The 22,860-nt window shown below is 48.9% G+C and overlaps 2 protein-coding genes across 2 annotated transcripts; both read right to left on the bottom strand.

The window, feature by feature from the left end:
- Window positions 1–347: 347 nt before the first annotated feature.
- LOC149356466 (uncharacterized) lies at window positions 348–11,587 on the bottom strand. Its single transcript, XM_089576352.1, has 9 exons — window positions 11,435–11,587; window positions 9,880–10,026; window positions 9,164–9,285; window positions 7,496–7,789; window positions 5,980–6,092; window positions 3,781–4,015; window positions 2,094–2,423; window positions 929–1,176; window positions 348–618 (listed from the first exon to the last, which is right to left on the bottom strand). Exons 1-9 carry the CDS (start codon window positions 11,544–11,546, stop codon window positions 348–350), a joined length of 1,872 nt encoding a protein of 623 aa, XP_089432478.1. The 5' UTR covers window positions 11,547–11,587.
- A 722-nt stretch (window positions 11,588–12,309) lies between these two features.
- On the bottom strand, window positions 12,310–19,981 carry LOC149356467 (uncharacterized). Its single transcript, XM_089576353.1, has 6 exons — window positions 19,958–19,981; window positions 19,097–19,303; window positions 18,235–18,396; window positions 15,565–15,754; window positions 12,646–12,782; window positions 12,310–12,381 (listed from the first exon to the last, which is right to left on the bottom strand). Exons 1-6 carry the CDS (start codon window positions 19,979–19,981, stop codon window positions 12,310–12,312), a joined length of 792 nt encoding a protein of 263 aa, XP_089432479.1.
- Window positions 19,982–22,860: the final 2,879 nt, after the last annotated feature.

Below are 22,860 nucleotides of genomic sequence, written 5' to 3' on the forward strand. Positions count from 1 at the left end.
CTGAAGGTCTTGTTGATATCTGTTATGAACCACGGTTGCTTTTTTATTTTGTTGTTGTTGTTGCATTCTCGTATTCTATGTATTTAACCTACTTTTTCAGTGTGTACAAGTGTGATTGTTCTTGCTATCAATATATGTTTTTGTTTCTTTTTTTATATTGCGAACCATGTAATTTTGTCTGTACTGAGTCTGCACTTTGTTTGGTTGCCGTGGCCCGCCTACAAGCGCCCAGTCTTGCGCTTCCGCGGGCACACATACTTCCATGTGTAAATATGACAAAATAAATATGTATGTATGTATGTATGTATGTATGTATGTATCATCCCTGTCCTGTCCTGGCGACGGCTTTATTCCAGGTCTGTCTGTGAAAGCTCCCGCTTGAACACGAGCGACAGCACCTCGCGGAAAGACGGGTAGACGACGATCTCCTTGAGGCGCTCCAGAGCCCAGCGGCTCCCGGTGACCATGAGCTGGAGAAACCACTCGTCCATGCGGTCCGTCTTGAGGTCGCACTGGATGTCCTGTACGCCGGACCAATCCATCATGGTCTCCGTGAAGACGTCTTCGTAGCGACGCAGGATTAGGAAGAATTCTTCGTCTTCCCGGTCGATGTAAATCCTGGGGAGGACAGCCAATAGGACAGCGGAAGTCAATTCAGGGTATTTCGTGCACTGTGATGAATAGTTACCAAGGCACTGCGCGTAGCGGTGCTTTTCAAAAGCTGTGAAGTCGCCTTGGATTTCCGAAACATGCACTGGCTGTTTTTAATTACTTCCTCAGTAAATCAAGACTGAGAGGAGTACGCTGATTTTAGAGTATTTCTCCAAGCATGCCGATTATGTACCCACTTAAAACATGGCAGTAACACAACCTGTCAGCTGCTATTCCTGAAGCAGTTCGTTAACGCACCGAAAAGTGTGTGAAATACCTAACTAGCTCTGTGGAGGGGCACACCTCCGATGCCCCGCGCAGATAGGCCAGGTTGCCGGACATGGAAAGCCGGTTGAGCGTGATGAGGGCCAGGTGTCCCAGCCGGTAGCGGCGTCGGCACTCCAGGGAGATGAGTTCTCCGTTGCTTCCGCCCTGGAAGATCTTGAGGCACCATGCGCACGCGAAGCGCAGGCACAGGACCACCAGCTTGTGCGGTGGCACGTCCCTCGAGAGGGAGCGGGACACCTACGATGGGAAATGAACAGCGAACTCCCGCTATAGGCCCTCGCACACTGAGAATGACACACACTCTAAGTACATTTACCTATGGATGCATTTTTTTTACAGTGCGGTGAAATTAGATTAATCTGCTGCCACATGACATCGTTCTCACTTCTTTACACCAGGAGCGTGTAAAAGGTCTTGAAAGCGCTTATAAATACCCCCTTTACCTTCTTAAGCTCTGGAAACTTTCACAACATAAACCTCAAACTAGGTGAAGCGCCCGATCTTGCGCATTTCCCGATTGCTTGAAAAGAAACCGAACATAAGGCAGGAGGAACCGTCAGGGAAGTACAGCTGCTCGTTATTATTAAGTTCTGATAAGTTCTGATAGCAGAATAGCGGAGACGTAATAGCGTAGCCATATCCGTACCAGCCGGTTGACTGCTGGAGGTAGGCAGGCAGGTGCACGGTCTTTACCATTGGTCAAGCCTTATCCGGTGCGTGCGTTCGTACCTTTGCGCTGTGCTGAAACTTTATATTCATAGAGCACAATCAGCACAAACTGGTGCTTATGTCGAGTGACTATCACCCTCATTCTTGTAGACTTCACGCAAGGTCAAATACGAGACAAAACGCCGGCGCTTTGAAATCTTCCCGTTCAGCAGTGCATGGCGCTTCGTTTCAAAGGTGCCGCATGTAGCTGCACATAGTGTTTCTGTACGAAAGACGGACTTAGTTTTGTTGAGCAGGCCATCCACAATGCTGCTTCCATCCCGCTTCCTACAAATGTTGGATGGCGAAGGACTCAAGACAGTTATCGGCGATGCATAAAAGATCCCCATGCACAAAGTACGCAAAGGTGCCCAGCCCTCTAACTTGTACAGTTACTTTCGCGCATGATCTCCGCCCCACGCAGCTCTCTTGCTGACCCCACGCACCTTGACGCATGCCTCGCGCATGATGTTCTTGTAGAGACCGAGTTCCTGCGGGTCCTTGACGAAGAGGAACTCGCGGCTGGAGTCGATCCAGTCGTACATAAGCCTGAGCAGGTTGGTCAGCACCTCCGAGTCGCCGTGCTGCGTGTCGTTCTGGTCGCCGCCACCAGGGTGCGGCCTGCCCAGCGCACCGAGTCGCTGGCTGAAGCTGTTGCGCGATGCCGGCCCGGGGACGCAGGAGGACGTGTTGAGCACGATGCGCATAAGCACATCGGACACCACCCAGGGGAAGCTCTGGATGCCACCTTCCGAGGACTGGAGCTCGTACGTCACCTGCGTCCCGACCCCACATGATACTTTAGCGAATTACCCTGCACAAGGCGTTAGCCTTAACGTAGTCGCCGTAAGGTGTAAAGCTAGTCTAGGGCTGCCATCGAACGAAAAACGCTAAAGCTAGATCATCGGTCTTTCTCACAACGTAAGTCACCGTGAAATCTCTTCAGAAGACGCTGAAAAACGCGGGAGCAATGAGCCCTGTAGTAGTTTTTATTTAAAAAAAGGCTTTCATTTCGCTGAAGGTATAACCAAGATGCATTACTGAGCACCAAGTACAAATAATTCCACAAGCTCGAACTATCTCTTCTCATTCTTCGTCTAAAGCTTTATGTCGGATACCCGGAGGAAGGTTCACGGGCATATTACTTCAGCTCGCTATTACCCACCTTGCTTCCGCCACGACCGTAGTAATCATCTGTTCCTTACTACCACACCTAACTTTTGAAATTAGTTGTCGTCGAATGCGTCTGTGAACTGGCGGAATCTGGCATAGAATTAGGACGGCCACTAAGATAGTCGGTCGTTCAGACGCTTCAGATTCCCTCCACAAGCATTACTCACCTTTCAGAAGCTATTCGAGGGCAGCTTGCGTAACGTCGATGGAAGACTGCATGCAGTCGCTGATATGAAGTCCTAACTATCTGCCTTCTTGGTCGCCGTCATGCTACCTTCAGAATGTATTAGTGTAGCTATTCAGCCCGGCTTTTCAAGTATGTGTATTGGGCTCTGCTTAGAAGGTACACCACGACAATCGACAGCCCCCCTTGAACAGCACAATCTGTCAGGCTTCCGCTATAAACGCAGCCAGGCAGGCAGGCAGTTCCATTACCGAGAAGGGGAAAGGGTGAGGCTCGCAGTAAGAAATGGTCAACCTAAAAGCCTCCCATCTTGCACTGTGACACCCTCTGCAAGCTTAAAACACGAATGCTAGAGCACGTCGCTTCAACTGACATCAGCGCCGCTCATGATGAAAGCGGCTGCAGGGTACCCTTACTTCCCGTTATCGTCAGCCGCCGCAAACACATCGTGCAGCATGGTCTCAGACCTAGCGGTCAACGCTCCGCGGAGCTGGTGTCAGTCCTCCAAGGCACGCGGCCACCATTCATCACTCCGTCTTCCCTTCAAGTTCTACATGCAGCTAAATAAGGCAGCGAAAGACAAAGGAAGTGACACATATACAACACTGTTAACAACAGAATAAGGTGACAGCCTTTAGCGTTGCGTTCGTGTGCCATATCTGTTTCCAGCTCGTTTGTTCGCTCACCCAGCTTCCCTCAATATGCACTGACCACAGCTCAGCAGAATACCAGATCGAAAGCGATGCACGCAGAAAAGAAAGCGTACGATGTCTCACCTGGTACCAGGCGGAGGCCTTAAGGTTCTCGCGAGCCGGGTCCAGCTGCTGTGAGAACTCCTCGCGCGTTCGGCGCACCACGTGCTCGACCTGGTTCTCGAGCACCATGGCCATGTCCGTAGGGTCGTTCTTCTCCTTCACGTACTTGCTGAGCTTGGACAGAACACCGGAGAGGGCCTCGCTCTCGCTTTCGATGTGGTACGACTTGAGCAGCGCCCGGATCTTCATCGCGTACCTGGCACAAAGGAAAATGATAAGGTACTGTCACTGAGCTGTGCAGGTGATGCAAGCAACGGAAAGGGAGGAGGTACTGTCACTGAATCATGCAGGTGATGCAGGCAACGGAAAAGGAAGAGAAAGTAGTGTTATTGAACTGTGCAGGTGATGCAACGAAAAAGGAGGTACTGTCAGATAACCATGCACGAGATGTAGCAACGGAAAAGGATGGGTTATGACGCAAGCAAGCCCAAGAAATCTGGACAAACGCTTCTATTTTGAACGGCTTCCACCACGAGCATCGTGGTGCTGAACATTAAAAAGAAAATTGGCAGTGGCTTAGCTCTGGTTAAGCCTGGACATACAAGCGAAAAGCTGCAGTTATGCTTTGCTTGACGTCATGGCTGTCGCAGTTCGCGCACAATGCACTGGGAGCACCACAATAGCGGTGTAGGCAAGTGCGTTATATAGCCCTCCTTCCGCATGCGTAGCAACTGTGGTAAACACGAGGCTGCAACGAAAGGTCAAACGGTGGCGAGGAGGCGACCGCGCAGTAGTAGCGGCGGTGAGGAGGCGGCGCATATGCGCAGCAGCGCGCGGTGGTGGTGGTGGTGAAAACTTTTAATTGCTGAAATAGATTTTGGGAGCCATTGAGCGGCCCCGCTACATGGTCGGCGTCCCTAGTCCGGGACACCGCATGACAATGCCCCGTCTCTCGCCCGTTTCACCAGAGCCCTTTGGGACTCAAGCGAAGAGCAGTTGAGGAGGGCAGTCTCCCATGCCTTTCTGGAAGGGGAAGGGGGAGGTGGGGATTTTGAGTACATGCCCACACCATGTCGAATATATCACAGGTCTCCCCACAGTGCGGGCATCGCCCATCCGTGTTAGGATCGTAATGTTTTAAGATTGCAGGACAGAGTAGAGTACCTGTCTGCAGGCGCCTGAACGTTCGCTCCACCATCTTACTCAGCCCCTTTGCAGGGGCCGGGAAAAGGCGGTGGTTGTCGCTGTAATGCGTTATTTCCCTGAATCGCAGCAGCGGCTGGTTAATCTCCGAGCCAGAAGAGCTGGGATGAGGAGCCCGGTGAATAAGCTCTCGGGCAGCCGCGTCAGCGGCCTCATTACCTCGTAAGCCCTGATGGCCAAGAGCCCAAATGATTCTTTTCGGTGTTGGATCAGTGGCAGTCCGTCTTAGAATGCAAGCAGCTAAGGGGGAGATCTCCCCTGCCAAGTAATGATCACATGCTTTTCGGGAGTCCGTAATGATGATTCTCGAATTGGCGTGAGCGGCAGCAAGCGCTATCGCTACTTCCTCGGCTCGCATTGAATTCGGGGCTCGAAAAGAGAGTCCACCAACGTGCATTTCCTGGTGAACGACAGCGGCCGTGTAAACTCCCGTGGGCGATGGCCCTGCTACGTCTACATAATATACTCCGGGTCGGGAGCCGTGTTGTCTCTCAAGAGCCCGAGCCCGCGCTTGTCTGGCTGCGCCGAAAGGTCAGGCGGCGCAGTCGCAGCGGCGGTTGCGGCAGCGGCCGCTCCGACCACCCGCGCCTCTTCTGTGACGTCACTCGGTTCTGCGCACGCGCAGCTGTGGCTAATTCTGATCACGGAGCATTCGCCAGACCCGGTGTTGACTAGCCTAGTGAAGCTTTTCGCTTCAAAATCTTGTATGTAGTTCGGTGTGATTCGGCTAAGCTCGGGTTAGTTCGGAGGAGCGTGACGCAAGCTGCCCCAGAGTGGAAAGAGGGCGCGAAGATGAATAGCGAGAAACGCGCACATGCAGATGCCAGAAAGAAGAGACCGAGAATAAACACATGCTAGCGCACGTCTACTCGGTTTAACTACGCTAAAACACAGCAACTTCTTTTTGTCCTACAGTAGCAAGAGAACACCGGCATAATTATGATAAAACGCTAATATCTTGAGGCTCCTTTGCTGCAGCACACTTTGTATACTGTAGTGTTGAGATACAGTGCGTACCGTTTATAGGCGGACGTGGCTTCTAGCAGGAACTGTTCTCGTCCCTCAAGCAGCAGTCGAGGGTCCGGAAGGATGTCTTCCACCACTTCAAGGCACTCGGTGCTCAGTTCAACCTGTTCACCGGAACCACACAAGGACGACACAAAAGGGTGATGCGCGCATTCAGCACATCATAAATAAACAATGCAGACAGCATCCGTGAACGCATCATCATCAGCATGACTACACCCACTGCAGGGCAAAGGCCTCTCCCATGTCTCTCCACATGCCACATGCCTCCATTCCAAGTTCTGAAGAACCATGCCACATGATGATGCACTCCTGGTGTCGAGGCCGGCGTGAAGGAGGGTTCAGCAACTTTTGTCACCGATAGTACATTAAAATTGTTCCTGTGTCTTCAGAGCTACTGCCAGACTCGACAAATCAAATTTTCCCCGTGCTGATATTCAAAGGTAGTCGGTAGAGAGCAAGTGAGGGCAGGTTAAAGAAGTCCAAACTGTCCTATCCAGCAAAATTGACATGTCGTATAAGACCTCTTTAGACCCATGCTGATAGTTGGCAGTTTGACAGGGATTCCCAGAACGAAAACCCCAAACAGGCTGCCGCAGTTCCACGGAGGGGTGAAGCAGAGCTTTTTGAGCTTCTTGATTTCAGACTAACGCTATGGTTCTATTCGCCCATGCAAATGAACAAGATGGTACATCGCCAGAAGCAGCCATGGAGTACAATCTCGGGCATGGTATGTGCTACGTGGTTCATAAAAATTTCATGCCGCAACCTATTCAGTTCAGACCTTCATAGATATATTGCTAATTATCACGTAAGAAGTACGACTCGAACCAATTACGCTTAAGACGTACTTGTTTATGCGATGATCAACATGTGATAAGCCACGCTGGCATATGATCTTCACGTCAGAAGCTTCACGGGACTTATAAGTTATAACTATGCAATAAACTGGCATCGAATTCAACCGACAAGTTCGTGCAAGAGCTCAGATGGCCCTGAACTATAGCGGTTGCCGCAATGCTGCTCGAGCGTTTTCAAACAGGGATCTTGTAGATGCCAACCTTGAAGGAAACAGCGGCTCTTTCAGCAGTTCTGTCGCTCATTTCCACGTATGGAACCTAAGCATCTTGGAAAAGCCGCAGAGGTGGCCGTTCGCGAGATCTAAAACGTGAGTGCGCAATTAGGGTAGTAAAGACAGCGCCAAACAACACAGACCCGGAGCAAACACGAGTTGCGGGCGAGACATGTGCGTTATGAACAGCACTATCGTCTCACACATCATATCCTGCATATAGTCGAACCTCGTTATAGCGAAACGGTTTATAACAAAATAATGGATATCACGAAAAGCGATGATTCCCCTTGGAAGTTGTCAAGACAGGTTATAAGGAAGTGATTGCCGGGTCAAATCAGCGTCGTTATAACGCGGTTCAACTATTTCTGTAGGCTTAGTCATCAGAGTAAGGGCAGCCGTCTGAACCACAACTCGGCAAGCGCGGGAGCATACCTTTTTGCAGTTCCGGTAGAGCTGCCCGAGCACCTTGCGCGAGCAGTAGGTGTTCTTTGTGTCGAGCATCTCCATGAAGTCCGGGTACATGGGTGGCTTCTCGGAGTTCTGGAAGCCCTTCAGGTCGCCACACTTGGCGAAGTCCAGGTTGACGGCGCACTTACGCGCCAAGTCACGGCAGTGGCGCGAGTTGATGCCACCGTCCAGCATATCGGCCCAGACGAGGTGCGCGTTGGCGATGAGGCCGATCTTGTCGCCCTTGATGTACTGGCAGAAGTCCACCATGTCCTGGACCTGTCGTCGCCGTATAAGAAGGGAAGTCCTCTCGTCAGACGGACGATAAACAGAATTTTTCACACCGTCCCTTTACATCCGTCAAAAAAACTAGAGATCAGGGTCTTTACACGTGTGCGAAACCTTTGGTGGCACTCTTGAGGGAACTAGCGCGAGCGGTTCGCTTCTAGACCAGCGTTGGTGACCCTACTCTGGAGCGGGAGGGAATTGCCGACTTTTAGCAGCCGTCTCCTCGCACTCAACTTCACAGCACAGCCGCGGCAATGCGTTACTTAAGACAATCTTGTTTTCTGAGAGAAGAGGGTGCTTAAAAGGGTCAGCCATGCTGCACGCTTTCGGGGCGCCATCATTGACAGCTCGCAGAAGCTCAGACAAGTTTGATCATCATCATCATTATTGTATTCCAAAATCAACATTACAGACGCTGAGGACCATGAACAGAAAGCCTAACGGGGCTTGACGGGGTTCACGGTCCTAAAAACATGGCATTGGAAACAAAACTAGAGTACAAACACAACGCATCAGACATGGGAGGATCTGGTACAAAATCAAGAGATAAGCAAAGACAATTACAAGATTAGGAGAGTGTTTAATGAAGTATGCAATGTACGGTGCAAAGCAGAAAAAGGTAGAAAGTGCAATTATTGTGGCTATGATACATTTACAAAAAAAAACAGTATTGTGGCTATGAAACAACTCGTTTGTTTAGAGCGACGGGAGCATATTACGTAGCATCTGGTAACCATAGTTAGTACGTGCTCGAGGTATTTCCCACAGTTCAGTACTGCGGGTATTCCGTGTTTATAAGCAAGTATCGGATGGTTTTCTTTGTGAACGATCATCTGCTCGGATCGTTTTGGTTATGTTCACTTATCTACAGATATTGTCCAATGGTTCAGCCACCGCTCTCAACCTAACGTGGCCAAAACGAAGCCAGGCTTGCAAGGTAAAGTCACAATTGAGCAAAGAGGGCTGCCTCTCGCGAGTTCCAAATGAGCAGCCAGGTGTCCTTTTATTTATGCTTTCTACAAGCAAGTAAAACTTCGGAAAAGTAGACGATAGGTTTGTCAGTGATGCAGCCTATTCTAAAACGGAATCGTAATTCGATTACTGCCTCGTTTTATACTAAAAGGACGCTTGCAATATATTAGGGCCTCATTAAGCCTCATTTGTGATCAGTCAGAGACAATCCAGGTTTTGCCGTATCCCACCGCTGAATTTGCTGAAAAATTTATTATCTCTTCGTAGGAACTACTCCAGTTGGTGCAACTGGCTCAATAACACCTAAAATACCCCACCAAAATTAACAAGTCCTCCCCATACCCACACTGAGACCTAGCAAGACTAAGAGGAGTAATCAGCGATATTGCTCACCCTAATGGGCGCCTTTCGTTCCTTGGGCGGGTCGCTGTAGTAATGCATGGGGTTGCAGTTGCTCTTGAAGATGAGGTCCTCGTACCATAGCACTGAGTACTCGTCGCCGTCCAGGTCAGAACCTGAGCGCAGGTGGAGTTGACATTAGGGACCATTAGAAACAAGTTGTCTGCGGACGTGTGTGAAAGCAGTTATGGTGAATGGGCCTCTACGACTAGAGGAATCACTCAAACTCCTAAAGCCCAAACTACGAAATATTTTGCGCTCCAGATCATGCATCCTCGCAGTGAATTTTTTTCGTGCTGTGACAGCGCTCACGGTATGCAGGTTCAGGCAAAGCACGGTTACTTTCTTTTTAGCGATTGACAAGCGCTGTGCCTCCTTACACAAGTCACGCAGAGTCTGGAACAATTCCTGAATCTTTGCCCAATGCTAGAAATTCGCAGTTACGAAAGGTGAAAGCGAGGGATTTATCCCTCATTACGCCAGTAGGCGTTCTTTGGGTCTCTGCAGCATTATGAGTTCTAAGCGTCGACGAAGGTATCCGGGTGTCTTCTGAAGGCAAGACCACGGGGTTCTGGCCTTGGCAGAGCGTAGTCCTAACGCGCATGTGAACTAAGGCAAGCCCTCAGTCACAAACGTTGAAAGCGAGGGTTACATCCGTCCCCGCGCAGCACAATGTCAACATGGAGCGCGCCAAGAAGGTTGTGTAGTACCGGCCATCTCGTCGGGGTGTGGACGCTCTCCCTTTTGAGGGAAGACGATGCAGTCGCGCACGTGATGCAGCTGCGGCACATTCACCGCCTTCAGCTTGCGGATGTCCCCCGGGTGCATGCACGGGTTCTTGGTCACGATCACGTCGCCTGCACACCACACGGAGCATGGGAGAACTCAGTGACACTTACGCCAAGTGGGGATGCAAATTCAGGTGAAAAAAGATAGTTACTATGGTTATCGTTTATGGGGTTTAACGTCCCAAAGCAACTGAGGCTATGAGAGACGCCGTAGTGAAGGGCTCCGGAAATTTCTGCCTCCTGGGATTCTTTAACGTGCACTGACATCGCACAGTACACGGGCCTCTAGAATTTTGAAAGTAGTTCGGACGGCGCGAAAACAACAAAGACAAAGAAGACACGAACACAACAGGACGGGCGCCCGTCCTGTTGTGTTCGTGTCTCCTTTGTCTTTGTTGTTTTCGCGCCGTCCGAACTACTTTCAACATATGAACCAACTAGCCCAAATCAAAGTACTTCTCTAGAATTTCTACTCCATAGAAATTCAACCGCCGCGACCGGGATCGAACCCGCGTCTTTCCGGTCATCAGTCGAGCACCATAACCATTGAGCCACCGCGGCGGCCTAGGTGAAAAAAGGAAAAAAAAAAAGAAAGTGAATCTCATGCGATAACCTATCGGCTCCTCCGTGCAATATAAAGGAAATAAAATAGTCGGTTCATCGCGAGACCACATATAAAATGCTGGTTCTTAGTATACTGTTTCCGCTCCAGACGACGGTTTCGCAAGATTATCGAGAGTATAGCAGCGCACAACGAACAGGTACCTCGCCATTTATATTCTTTTATTGCATATCCCATGCTGTCAACATAAATGCATTGATCCCGAACACGGGTTACAAACCGCGGATGTGTCCCAAGATATATCCGCGACATTTCTCGGTCAACTGAGCATTAGTGAAGTCCTAGCTTCGGCTTTAAAAATAAGAATGCCGTGATTAGATGGGGATATCGCAGACGAGGCCGAAACGAGATAATTTCCAGCACACGAGAAATTTACGCGTGCGTCCACGAATACGGACTGTAATAACTCGGGAGCATCGCCGCAGTAGTTTACGTTTCGATCCGATTACTACAGTCAACATCTCTGAGACCACCACCCGCGAACACGCAGCACGTTTGTATACGCTTTTAAAGCCTGTACTCTCGCACTTTATGTCCCTACCATTTCTAGTTGTGTTCACATCCATGGATTGGATTGGAAAACATTTATTCCGTCAAAAATGCAGATGCAGACGGTCCGCGCTAGATGGCCACCAAGCCATGGCTGGCGGTGACTTGAGCGGCCCACTCGGTGGCTAAGGCTTGAATTGCCGGGTTCGACCTGACCAGCACGGCCTCCCATCGCTCAACAGAAGGAATTCATACTAGATCCTCCGATGGTGGAGATTTTCGAAGAAAATACGGAAACTGCTGCCTAAACGCACCCAGACTATGCTGCACTATGCTTGCTAGCACGAACACGGGTTAACGGGGTACCTTCGAGGATGGTCGCCGGGTCGTTGACCTTGTACCGCAGCATGTCGTTCGAGTACTGGACGAACACCTGTCCGTACTCGAGCGTGCCGGTCTCATCCAGCACGCCGAACATGGTGCGCCCGTAGTTCGGAGGAACCAGGATACGTGCCTTGGTTCTCAGCTCCTCTGCGTAAGCGCATACATTGTCCGTTTTGAATAGTCAACGGTTCGTCGTTCACGCATTGTTGTAGACAAGTTTCAGCATGCTTCTTGAGGGCCATTCGATGCCTTACGAGCTGATGTTGGCCCTCAGGAAACGTTGATTTTTATGGGCCATATTTAACTAATTTTTGCCAAAACTTTTTGAATGTTAAGCCGGCCCTTTAGGCGCCATATGCCTTCGTCGGCGATTACAAGACACGTCCACGAGCCAGAAATATGTTATTCACTGACTGAAGGCACACAGGACCGAATATCGCGTTCTAGAAATGCAGGTTTATACTAGCCGCCAAGTGTCATAACTACAATGATTGCCGCAATAGGCTCGGCTAATCCAACCGATAGGTTTTGGATGGCCACTCACCTGGTGCATTTAAACTACTGTCCGTTACATACACCTCATATCAAGAATCTTATGATTACGCTAACCATGCGCACAAAACCGACAAGAAACATCTCGTGAAGCTATTGGAAATTTGCGATAACTTTGACAGGTCCTGCAAAATGAGCGTAACTAATAAACAAAATACGTAGTCAGGGCCAGGATGCTGCCTCTCTACGCCTTCTTCCCAGACTACGAAACCAACAAAAGCGGTTAAGATCGAGCGTTTCACTCACTGAGGACCTTCTTGTTGACGGCGCGAACCAGAGCCCGAAATAAGGGCTCCACTGTCAGCTCAAAGAGCTGGCTGGCCCACGCCAGCCAGCTCTTTGTACGGAAGACGCATGGCGCAGTAGGCGCACAGAACCTGTGTAGTTAATAAGGCGCCCAGTTTCGTCTCATATGCTCATAATCACCGTCCTGCTTCATAGGCCGTTGCACCTGGGCGCCGAAATCCTGAACCTTTTCTCGAATTTTGACTAAAATGGATCGGCTGTCGTACATGGGCTTCAGTAATTAGACTAAAATGGAATCGGCTGTAGTATATGGGCTTCAGTTATATGCATAACACTGCAAACACTGACATCACACATAGCAAAAAAACCTGCGAACATGGACGAAAAATTTTCACCTGCGTGGCCTCGTGGGGATCCATCATACTGTCGATGAAGGAGTCGAGAATTCTGTTCTGCAGCGTCAGGAACACCTTGGCCTTGATGCCACTCTGCTCCAAGATGGTGATCATAGGTCGGTTCAGGTAAAGAACGCCTGCGAGAAGCCGTAGATACTGTCTGCGCTGCAAGCTCAAAATGTGGCCATCTTGCAGTAGTCCTCTACTTTATGCAACGCATGCCACGAATTATGCTCAACGTTAAATCAGCTAACTCCAACGCAGAAGGAAGGCGCCCCCCTCCATGCTTCATAATATACTCTGGCTCGATGACTATGCCTTCTGCCTACTTGTGGTAGCTACGACTAAAGTACCGAACAGTGGATGACTGTCACCGTTTCAAGCATTAAATCATCGATGTTAGCGCCTCACTGAGAGGTAAATGTACACTCAAATTTTCGCGTAAAAAAATTGCACCATCTTGCGTCGCTATTCATTCATTTGGTATTCATTCCACCGGGTAGAGCAGGCATTCCCCTCCCATTCTCTGGCCTTTCAGTTAATAGGTTTGTCTGACCACGAGGGAAATTTTGTCTACAAACCTGCTTCCCGTAAACTTTGGTCGATGACTTTATATGGCCACGCAAAAAAAAAAAAAAACAAATCGGCATTACACTTAAGCAGCAAATGTGGGATGCTCTGCATGACAATTTATTGTATGCCCGAAAAAAAAAATTACCGACGATTACGTTACTTCCTAATGCGAAATTTGAGCGCAGCAAAAAGCTGTTTCACCTTTTCGATAGATTGAGGCAAAGAAATCGAGTATGCGCTATCACAGAGTTTCTTTTTTATTTTTCACACGTATTCCTTTAACAAAGATTCCACTAACAGTTCTTGACAGTCATGAATGAAGCTTTGTGGTCGGAGAAATAGACTGATATATGTTCGACTTGGTACACCAATGCTTGATTCTCAAAGACGAGATGTATACAAGTGCCTCGCGAGGTTGTCACAGCCGTGGGACGCGTTACGAGCGAGAGGAACGGGATGTTCTCCCGCATAAGTGTTAGGAAATTGCTGTTTGTCTTTATGTCAACATTAAAGTCCCCCACTACTAACATCGGTGTGGATCGATGGACGGTTAATGCGAGTTGCAGGAAGTGCATGACGTCTTTCGTGAGTGCGGTAGGGGCGAAGTAGGCAGCTACTACCAGCAAGCCGTTGGGCAATTTTGCGGCGCACAGTTCGCCAAGTTCATGTGACGTGCCAAACATTTCGACTGGTATTGCAGAGAGACCTGTGCGCAAGTAGATAGCGACTCCCGCCGCTCTGTTGTGGTCTCTGCGAGCACCACAGCAGTATAGGAAATCTATGATTTCGAGAGGCTCTTCGGGATCCATCCAGGTTTCAGCAAAGCAAAGTACAGAGGAATGGCGCAGAATGTGATCGTGGTGTACGTCCTTGGCATGTGCGGCAAGGGAGCGTACGTTAAGAATGTGGTTGTGAATGATGAATCAAGTGCTGCCAGCGAATGACGCGTCCATTGGCTGTCTGCGTGTGTTACTGATGTGTGGTTAACATGTTAAGCTTCGCCTGTAAGAGTGGAACGCGACAGCGTCTTGCAACGCTGCCAGGGAGTCCACAGAACGCCATCGCCAATTCGGCTGTACGCCTTGCTGGACGGTAAATTTATTTTTTGAGGAAAGGAAATGTATCTCTCTCGCATATCTGGGTGGACACCTGCACCTCGCCGTAAGGGGAAGGGGGAAGATGGGAGTGAACGAAGACACCGTATTAGCTAGACGCGCCTTTGTTCATTCCAAACCATTCAGCTGGCATTACGGAGTGGCTAGCGTGCTCGTATCGCACTCCGGAGACCCTGGTTCGATTCCCCAACTCGACCAATTTCGTTCTCGGTTTTATAGATTTATGCGGTCTAACTAGAAAGGTTAATTAGGCTATTTCAAATATACATTATTGCATTTCTATCCATCGTGTTCTGTCATTAACCTGTCAATTGTTGGAACTGTCTAGGATGTTCGACACAACGTATATGAAACGAGCAACGTCTTAATGAGTGGGGAAGTGCGTGGTGGTGGTGGGAACGCGGCTTCGTACTTATCTGTTTTTTTTTCAGCAGCGTCTCCTTCCGCGGTCGCTGCGGCGCGCGTCTTTCTTTCTTTTCTTTTCTTCTGACCTCTTCATTCTCCTCTATATTAATTAGGCTAATTGATTAATTAAGCAATTAACTAAACTCAGTCCAACTTAGTTGCAGCATCACTATACGATCCCTTTGATTGGTTGCATGGTTACTAGCCAAAGTACAATTGGCCCCATTTGAAATTCGCGCACTATGACGTCACGAGCATTTCGACCAATTGACAAGCATGACATTGGGGGCGGAGCTGGTTACGAGGCCGACGCCGACGCCGACGCCGACGCCGACGCGAAACCCAGGAACGGACGCCAAAGAGCTGCGCTCTAAAAACCCCGAAGTATGGATCGCTTAAAATTATGCTAAGATACTCGTAAGAAGCCCAGCACAAGCCCATTAGGACACAGCACAACTATAGTCGCATACAAATGAAAAATGAAGCAGCTTTTACCCGTCAAAGGAGTTTAGGTGGCGTCGTTTTATGTCGCGTCGGCCGATTCTCATGACACTGCTAGCATGACAAGGCAGGAAGTGGCAGATGAAAGGCGATTGTCCATTCCCTCTATGGTCGGGGATAGTCACCTCCCTGCATTGTCGCGCCGCTACCTGCATTGTAACGCTAACTGGGTCAACAGAGTCGGCCGACGCCATTGGCTGGACGGGAGTCCTTTGACGGAGAAAAGCCGCTTCGTTCTTGAGTTGTATATTCGGAACTATGTGCCTCCGGCACCAGCTTCTTATCTAAGCCCTTTCTGTCGATGGTCGTAGCGCATGAAGGCAACGTAGGGGCTTGCTCGTCTTCAGCACGTATAGGTCGGAGTGGTCCGAGTGGAATTTGCGCATGCTCTCGCGGAAGATGATACGGCGTCCGCTCAGCGTCGGGTCCAGCAGCAGCATTCCCTTGCAGCCGCCGTAGCGGATTTGCACGGCGCACGGCTCCTCGCCTTCCTCTAGCTCCAGGGCGTGATGGACCTGCGGTAGGGCGGACAATTAAGCCTTCGGCGAACGACTACATACTTAGGTCAGTACACGCCTTATGCAAACACAGAAAAAACAGCCACGGCCTTTTGATATGCGGGAGCTACGGGAATAAGTGATCCCCAGTTCAGTACCGGTACAAGCCTTCCTCTGGCCTGGCGCTCATCTTTCTCACTCTTAGCGTCAAAATGGCCAGATCCGCTAGGTCACCATAGCCACACAGGACACATTGCCGAGAGCGCCCAGTCTCTAACTTTCTAAGCGGCCCGAAGGCGAGTTTTAGTTACGACATAGTGGTTGCCACCGACGGCGACAATTCTTGCCCCAGAGAAGTCTCGTATACAGTTGCCGCTGTAAAGCATTATCATATGCATCATACCTTCCTGCATTCAAGGAATGCAAACTTTCCACGTGCACGGTGCATGAGTAAGCAATGGACGGGCAGCACTTGGACTTTGATAACACATGCATTGCTCACAACAGACCCCCGATGGTCTCTCTCAAGAAAAAATTCAGGGGGCACTTTGACTGTCTAAAGTGGGTAGAGGCGGAAGCGTTTTCCGCACCACCTTCGCTATTTCTGTGGCACTGGTGGCGTCACATATAATTGAGTACTAATTACTAAGTGATGACAAATCAATAATTAATGGTTAATTACTGAGTAATGCCTGAATACTAATTAACTGCTAATTAATGACGCTTAAGCTTCGCCTTTAGGAGTGGAACGCGACAGCGCGTTCTAGCGCTGCCAGGGAGTCCACGGAACGCCACCACCCGTTCGGCGCGATGCCTTGCCCTTTGAACGCAACGCTTTTTGAGGAAAGGAAATGGCGCAGTAATTCTCTGTCATCTCGGTGGACACCTGAACCGCACCGTAGAGGAAGGCAGGAAGTGGGAGTGAAAGTAGATAAAGAGGAGCCGTAATGAAGAAAACGAAAATTGTATTTGAGGAAAGGAAATTACGCAGTAACTGTCTCACAAAATTCAGGGGGGCACTTTTTTGACCTAAAGTGTGGCCACTGATATGTGGTTAAGTTGTTAAGCTTCGCCCCTAAGAGTGGAACGCGACATCGTCTCGCAACGCTGCCAAGGAGTCCATAGAACGCCATCGCCCTTTCGGTTATACGCCTCGCTCGTCGGTAAATTGGTTTTTGAGAAAAAGAAATGTATCTGTCTCTCATTTGTCGGTGGACACCTAAAACTCGCCGGAAAAGAATGGAGGAGGCTGAGAGTGAGTGATGACACCGTATTCACTAGACGCGCCTTTGTTCATTCCAAACCATCGAGCGGCATGGCGGAGTGGATAGCATGCTGGTCTCTCACGCCGAAGACCGGGGTTCGATTTCTGAGCTCGACCAATTTCTTAATCGATTTTATTTATGTATATGGCCTGACTAGTAAAGCTAATTAGGCTAATTGGGTAATTAAGCAATTAACTAAGCTCAGTCCCACTTACTTGGAGCATCACTATACGATCCCTTCAATTGGTTGCATGGTTACTAGCCAAAGTACAATTGGCCCCGTTTGAAATTCGCGCACTGTGACGTCACGACCGTTTCCACCAATTGAAAAGCGTGACATTTTCTGTCGACAACTCCTGCTTACAACGATGAGACATTAAAGGCTTCCGCCTTAAAAAGAAGCAAAGCATAGTACGGGCGGCAGAGTTCTCGGTGGAGTGTTACTCTCAGGAAGTTCGTTCGGACGATGGCTGTGGAAGGTGCGAGGCAGAAAAAAAGGGCTTTTGTTGGTAATAAAAAAAAGCCACAGGAATGTTACCGGGTGTGTAAAGCGAGTGTATGAGCATTTCCAGAGGTGTGAGAACAAAGAATTTTTCAGAGCCATGCACTGCTGCTACTCGCCTCGCAACGCTTTGGCAGGTTGCCGATTTGGCTCGTCGAGCCATGGTAATTGCGCCGAAGAGCCGTAGCACCTGCCAAATTCACCGCTACCCGCCGTATAACAGTGGGAAGAGTTATGAGCTAACGCTCGAATATAAGTTTATTAAGAGAACTTCTTGCTGGGCTAGTTGGTAATTCATTGTGAACTAAAGGCGCCAAAAAACCACAAATTTGCCGAAACATATCAGATCCTGCCCGTCACGCTCTTGTGAGCCATGCTTTTCATCCGCGCGGATCCTTGCCAGAAGCAGAATATTGAAGCCAGAGAACTGATTGAAGCGTTTTATATCTGCAAAAAAGGCAGTGCGTGTGTTAGCGAAACATCCGTATCTCTCTATCAAGCGGAAAGAAAGTTTTTTGAGCAGTCGTTATCGCATTTATGCGTAATTTTGTTCTTTGTTCTTTGCGCAGGCGCTGGCGTTGTGTATATATGTATCTGTGGTGTGCAAAATAAACTAGTTGTGATTGGCGCTCTGTCCCGTTCTCTTGTCTTGTGTGTGTGGGTTTTTTGGCGCCTTTAGTTTACAATAAGTTTATTACATTGGTTGGCGATAATGACGATAATACACATACCTTGCGCAGCAGGGCGTGGGATATTCGCCCGATGCCGTCGCTGAAAATGTACTCGCGACGGGAACCATCGCTGCTGCACCCATGACCTGCGTGCCGGATGTCCGGTTCCACAGTCGTGTTTTGGCTCGGGACCGACAGTAGACCCAACGACTGCGAAAAGGCCTGCGCACAAGAAAAAAAGTTCTCCCGAGTGGGCCACCCGCCTTAGCTGGTTGGCTCTAATACTGGTGACACAGAATTCAAGGCTATGTAGCCGGTAGTAGGGAAACTTTTACGCAAGTCTAGAGAACAATAATGAATGGCTTCTCAGACAAAAGAGGAGTGTGTGTAAAGGATGCAACACCTCAAGCAGAGGAACTCGTACTCCCAAAGGAGGCTGATAAGCGTGGTTAGACCTCTGGGCACTGTCCGTGCAGTATCGTGATTATTTGTGGAAGCTAGTCTTACCTTCCATTCCCTCTTGAAATTATTTCGACACACTTACATTAGATTCGAAAACGTGCAGGATGTGGCGTATGATTTCGAGGATATTTTCAGAGCCGGCTTTGAGCCACTGCACATGGCGCCTGATTGCTGCGGACGTTCCTGACTGACCTGCCTCCAGTGGATTGATAAAAGAAGGATTCGCTTTGCTACAAGGCTGTTCGTTTCGAAAGATGCTATCCAAACATATGTGGATTAACGCAAAGCACGTGACCTCAGAGATGTGATGAACGAAGATGAATGGCGCAGTTATTGGGCTCTGCTTCCTTGCAAACACCATCTGTGTTGCTAAAAGCGAAGAGGTTTTACCACAGATTTTCATGTCAGTTATTCGCCTATCCCATCACCTCTCTCAACAAGAACTTGATTGGCTCCTGACCTGTCCGAGCCGTGCCATGAACTTGGGCACGCTGAGGATGGCGGAGAGGTCGCCGATTCCATCGCGTATCTGCTTCGCGGTGCGGCCCTGACTGTCGTGCGCGTAGAACCAGACGCCGTGGTTACGTAGCTGGCTCGTCGAGCAGCCCAAGAACATGAATCGGCGGCCACCAATCTTCAGACGGGACGACAGCGGAGGCTTGATCACCTACACAAAACGAGCCCACGGTTGAAGTCAGAACCTAATGGGAGCTGTACATTGCCATCGCAAGGAGCACATCCTTCAACTTTCTTCAAGGTTCCTATCGAATATTTGTTCAGTTTTGTGCCCTCCTCTGTACTCCACCCAATTGAATCCATGCAACAGCGGAACTCAAAAGCGACGCTGAAATCAAATTATAATAGGCTAATGGAAGTTCATCAATGCGAGTTCGAAATGTAGTACCACTGCTAACGTACATTTGTCGTATGAAACTGTTGGTTTCCTGTACATTTTAGTGCTAAAGCACTTATAGCCGCACCCTCCAGGTTTCAGGGGTGTCTGTGCGTGTGCAGCCCGTAAGTAGTAATGTAACTGGCTCACTGGTTCAGTGAACACCTCAGACTATAGGCGGTGACATCCACCAACAAATTGCGGGTTATGCGCATTTCCTTTCCTCAAAACAAGCGAAAGGTTTCCGCTCCCTCAATTTTTGAGGAAAGAAAAGGCCCATAAATGGATGCCTGGGTCAGGGGACACCTCATTCTCCCTTTAAGGTACGTAGCGTTGGTGTACACCTGCAAAAGCCGTGCTTTCGCACATCATTTCGTGCTCCGCAATGCTATACCGCCAGCCATTTTTTTGTTGCGAAAGCAACACTACGCCAGCCAGCTCGGCTCGTCGCATGGTCGCACACGAGCCGTATGCCGTGGGCCACGAACGACCTTGAGCCGCCGTTGCCTAGCAACGCCGCAGCCGCGCTCCAGCAGATGGCGCCGCTGCCGTCGCTGCTCTCTCCACCAGATGTGCCCAGCTGAGGTAGAGGGAGAGGAGGTGTCGCCTCGTGGGGTATATATATATATATATATATATATATATATATATATATGCACTTCACCTCAGTGGATTGGCCGCCGCGGTGGCTCAGTCCCAGGCAGCACAACAACATTGGCCGAACGTCGCGCAAGTGTTGGCAAAACTTGGCACGAACATCGGTCCTACACTGGCATTTGGGCCGAGCGCTACCACTTCACACATTGGCCTTACTTTCATGCCAGTTTTGGGCCAACGCTCGGCCGATCAAGCGGCCAACGCAGTCCCGATGTTCGTTCTGCAGCATGGACCAGCAAAGGTCTCATACTGGCATCCAACTTTCAAACATTGGTAGCCAAGTTTCAAACATTGGTAGCCAGCTTTCGAATAATGGTTTCCAGCTTTCGAATATTGGCATCCAGCTTTCGAATAATGGTTTCCAGCTTTCGAATAATGGTTTCCAGCTTTCGAATAATGGCATCCAGCTTTCGAACGCTGGCACATGCAATTAACCCACTCGGCAATGACCGGCACTGTGGATGGATGTACATACATACCATTCTACCTAGCAAATATTCATAAATGAGGTTGCGAAAGAATTCCAGAAAAAAGACCCGTTTATTGCTTTGAGTTACAAGAATCACGCTTCTAGCGCACACAGGATGGTTTGCGTTACCACCAGCCACCGTGGGGAGTAAAGAAAAGGGGCCCAAGAGCATGGTGGCAGAGGCTGTGGGAAAACAATTTATTTTCAAGTTTGGTGCGTGCCGATCAGGTTGGACAAAGCATCTCGGCAAGCTGCTGCGGCACGGCTAAGGCATCCATAAAGCGCTCAACGGAGCTGTCCTCCAGTGAACTGATCAGTCATATCCAAAGTAATCGTTGCACTCCACTTGCAAGGGGACTGCTGGACTGCATTCAAAGCAATTCCTCGTCCAGTTCTTGCACGATGGCCTCACGAAGCGCCAAGCCTGCAAAGAGATGCATGATGTCATGGTAAGTTGAATTATGGCCATCACAGAACAAAAACAAAAATGATTAAATAACACCGAATTTTGTGAAACACAGTCATCGTGAAGACACTAGCAACATATTTTACAGGATAATTTTTAATTTATTCTTAAGAACCAGCACCACATTGGTTGCACAAAGTGGAATTTAATTTAATAAACTTCCCATATACCAAATGGTTTAATTTAGTTTAATGCGTCGTGTCGCACTCCCAGTAAATATATTCAATGCGAGATAAGCAAATTAATGTGATATTGAAAACAGATTAATGTATTATTTTGTTTTAATATAACTCGTATCTCTAAATTGCGAGGTAATTTTTTATTCCAGTAAACATGCACAGGTTGTAGCGTCTCTTCCACATGGGCGTCAAAAGAACATTTTTGATTAGTTTTATTTAATGGGGTTAAAAATGCGGCTTGCGATTTTTGACGAAATACGCTGAACGCAAGGAACTCAGGGCACCTTTGTTTTACCTTAGTTGCTTCGCATGCATGCTATAGTTGGATTCGAAACTGCAACTTGAAAACCACACAAAAATACTAGTCTTATAGTCCAGAGTAATGCCCTTTTTCATTGCGAGAGAACTTGGGCAAAAGCTTTAACCAGTAATTGCGGATTTTCTATTGAGTCTGCAAGAGCAGAAGCCAAAAAGAAACACTACGGAAGTATTACACATATCCTTACCAACTAGTCTGCAGTGGAAAATTAATTAAGCGGTTCTGATTTCCGTTGTGCATAAGCGGTAAAGGACATATTCCCGAATGCATCCTATCTCAAGTCATATGAGTTCAAACCCGCTGTTAGCCAAAGTAGTGAATCTTTAGTGAGTTCATCTCACCAAAGACGAAAAATTAAATTCTCACCATTCGGCCACAATTCCACTGCGCACGACGTCAAGCAAGCCATTTCGCAATGAGAGTGGGTACACAGAAGTCGTCCTCGTGCTTTTTGGCCCGCTCTCTTCTCCTGCCTAAAAAATAAAGGCGCATGTAGTCGAAGCAACATTTACTACAAAAACCACTTTAACTTCCAGACGTATATCAAGGTAAAAGAGTTTTAGTACTTACAAAAGATCTTGCAGGCGGTACGAACAGCGTCGGAGCTCTCCTAATATATGAGTGTGGCTTTTCGCGTGCACAGACTATGAACGGTACTAGCTCGAGTGTGCATGCATTTTCGTCGCGTTGGTTGTGCACGTGGTTGAGCTCCGCCGTGCAGTCAAGAATGTCTTATTGTGATGAGTCGCGCGGTTCCAAGACGAGCAGTGGAGACGATGGTGTGTGTGTGTGGGGGGGGGGGGGGTTGGCTGGAGGGGAGAGAGTAATTTTCCTTTACACAGGTTTTGTGGTTCCGAGAAAAGTCCTCGAGCTGAAAGGTGGAGACAGGGAGGTGGAGGAACAGCGAAGCGCGTAGCTGCGTGCGAGGGAAAACAGGTTTGAGAAAGTGACAACCAAAAAGAAAAAATAGCGCTTCGCGGGGTGGGGGGTTAGCCCGCTCCCTGGAAAAGGGCATGGCCGGGAGAACAGGTGGGGAGATATTGGACTTGAAGACTTGAAAGAGAGAGGGAAAGAGGCCAAAACACGTGAAAAGGGTTTGGAATTTTTGGAGAATGAGTCACATGGCCACAGGCAGTACAGAAAGCAATATCTACAAGAGAGAAGTGGATGGGAAACACGGAAGCGTCAAAGTATTGCTACAAAGCTGCAGCAAAAGCCTGAAAATTTTGAAGTGAAAAACTT

The sequence above is a fragment of the Amblyomma mixtum genome, chromosome 3 (assembly GCF_055824585.1).
Source record: "Amblyomma mixtum isolate Tamu chromosome 3, ASM5582458v1, whole genome shotgun sequence".
Classification (NCBI taxonomy): domain Eukaryota; kingdom Metazoa; phylum Arthropoda; class Arachnida; order Ixodida; family Ixodidae; genus Amblyomma; species Amblyomma mixtum.

What these genes read in the sequence shown, in the direction of transcription:
- LOC149356466 (XM_089576352.1), bottom strand. Translation starts at nt 11,546, where the DNA reads ATGTTCGGCGTGCTGGATGAGACCGGCACGCTCGAGTACGGACAGGTG. An exon ending in AACGAAAGGCGCCCATTAGG is followed by an intron (nt 7,790 to 9,163) that starts GTGAGCAATATC and finishes CGGCGACGACAG; the next exon opens with GTCCAGGACATGGTGGACTT. An exon ending in CCCTCCACAGAGCTAGTTAG is followed by an intron (nt 619 to 928) that starts GTATTTCACACA and finishes TGTCCTCCCCAG; the next exon opens with GATTTACATCGACCGGGAAG.
- LOC149356467 (XM_089576353.1), bottom strand. Translation starts at nt 19,981, where the DNA reads ATGCGACGAGCCGAGCTGGCTGGC. An exon ending in GACGAGCCGAGCTGGCTGGC is followed by an intron (nt 19,304 to 19,957) that starts GTAGTGTTGCTT and finishes CGTTTTGTGTAG; the next exon opens with GTGATCAAGCCTCCGCTGTC. An exon ending in CCCACGCCCTGCTGCGCAAG is followed by an intron (nt 15,755 to 18,234) that starts GTATGTGTATTA and finishes GCCCTACCGCAG; the next exon opens with GTCCATCACGCCCTGGAGCT.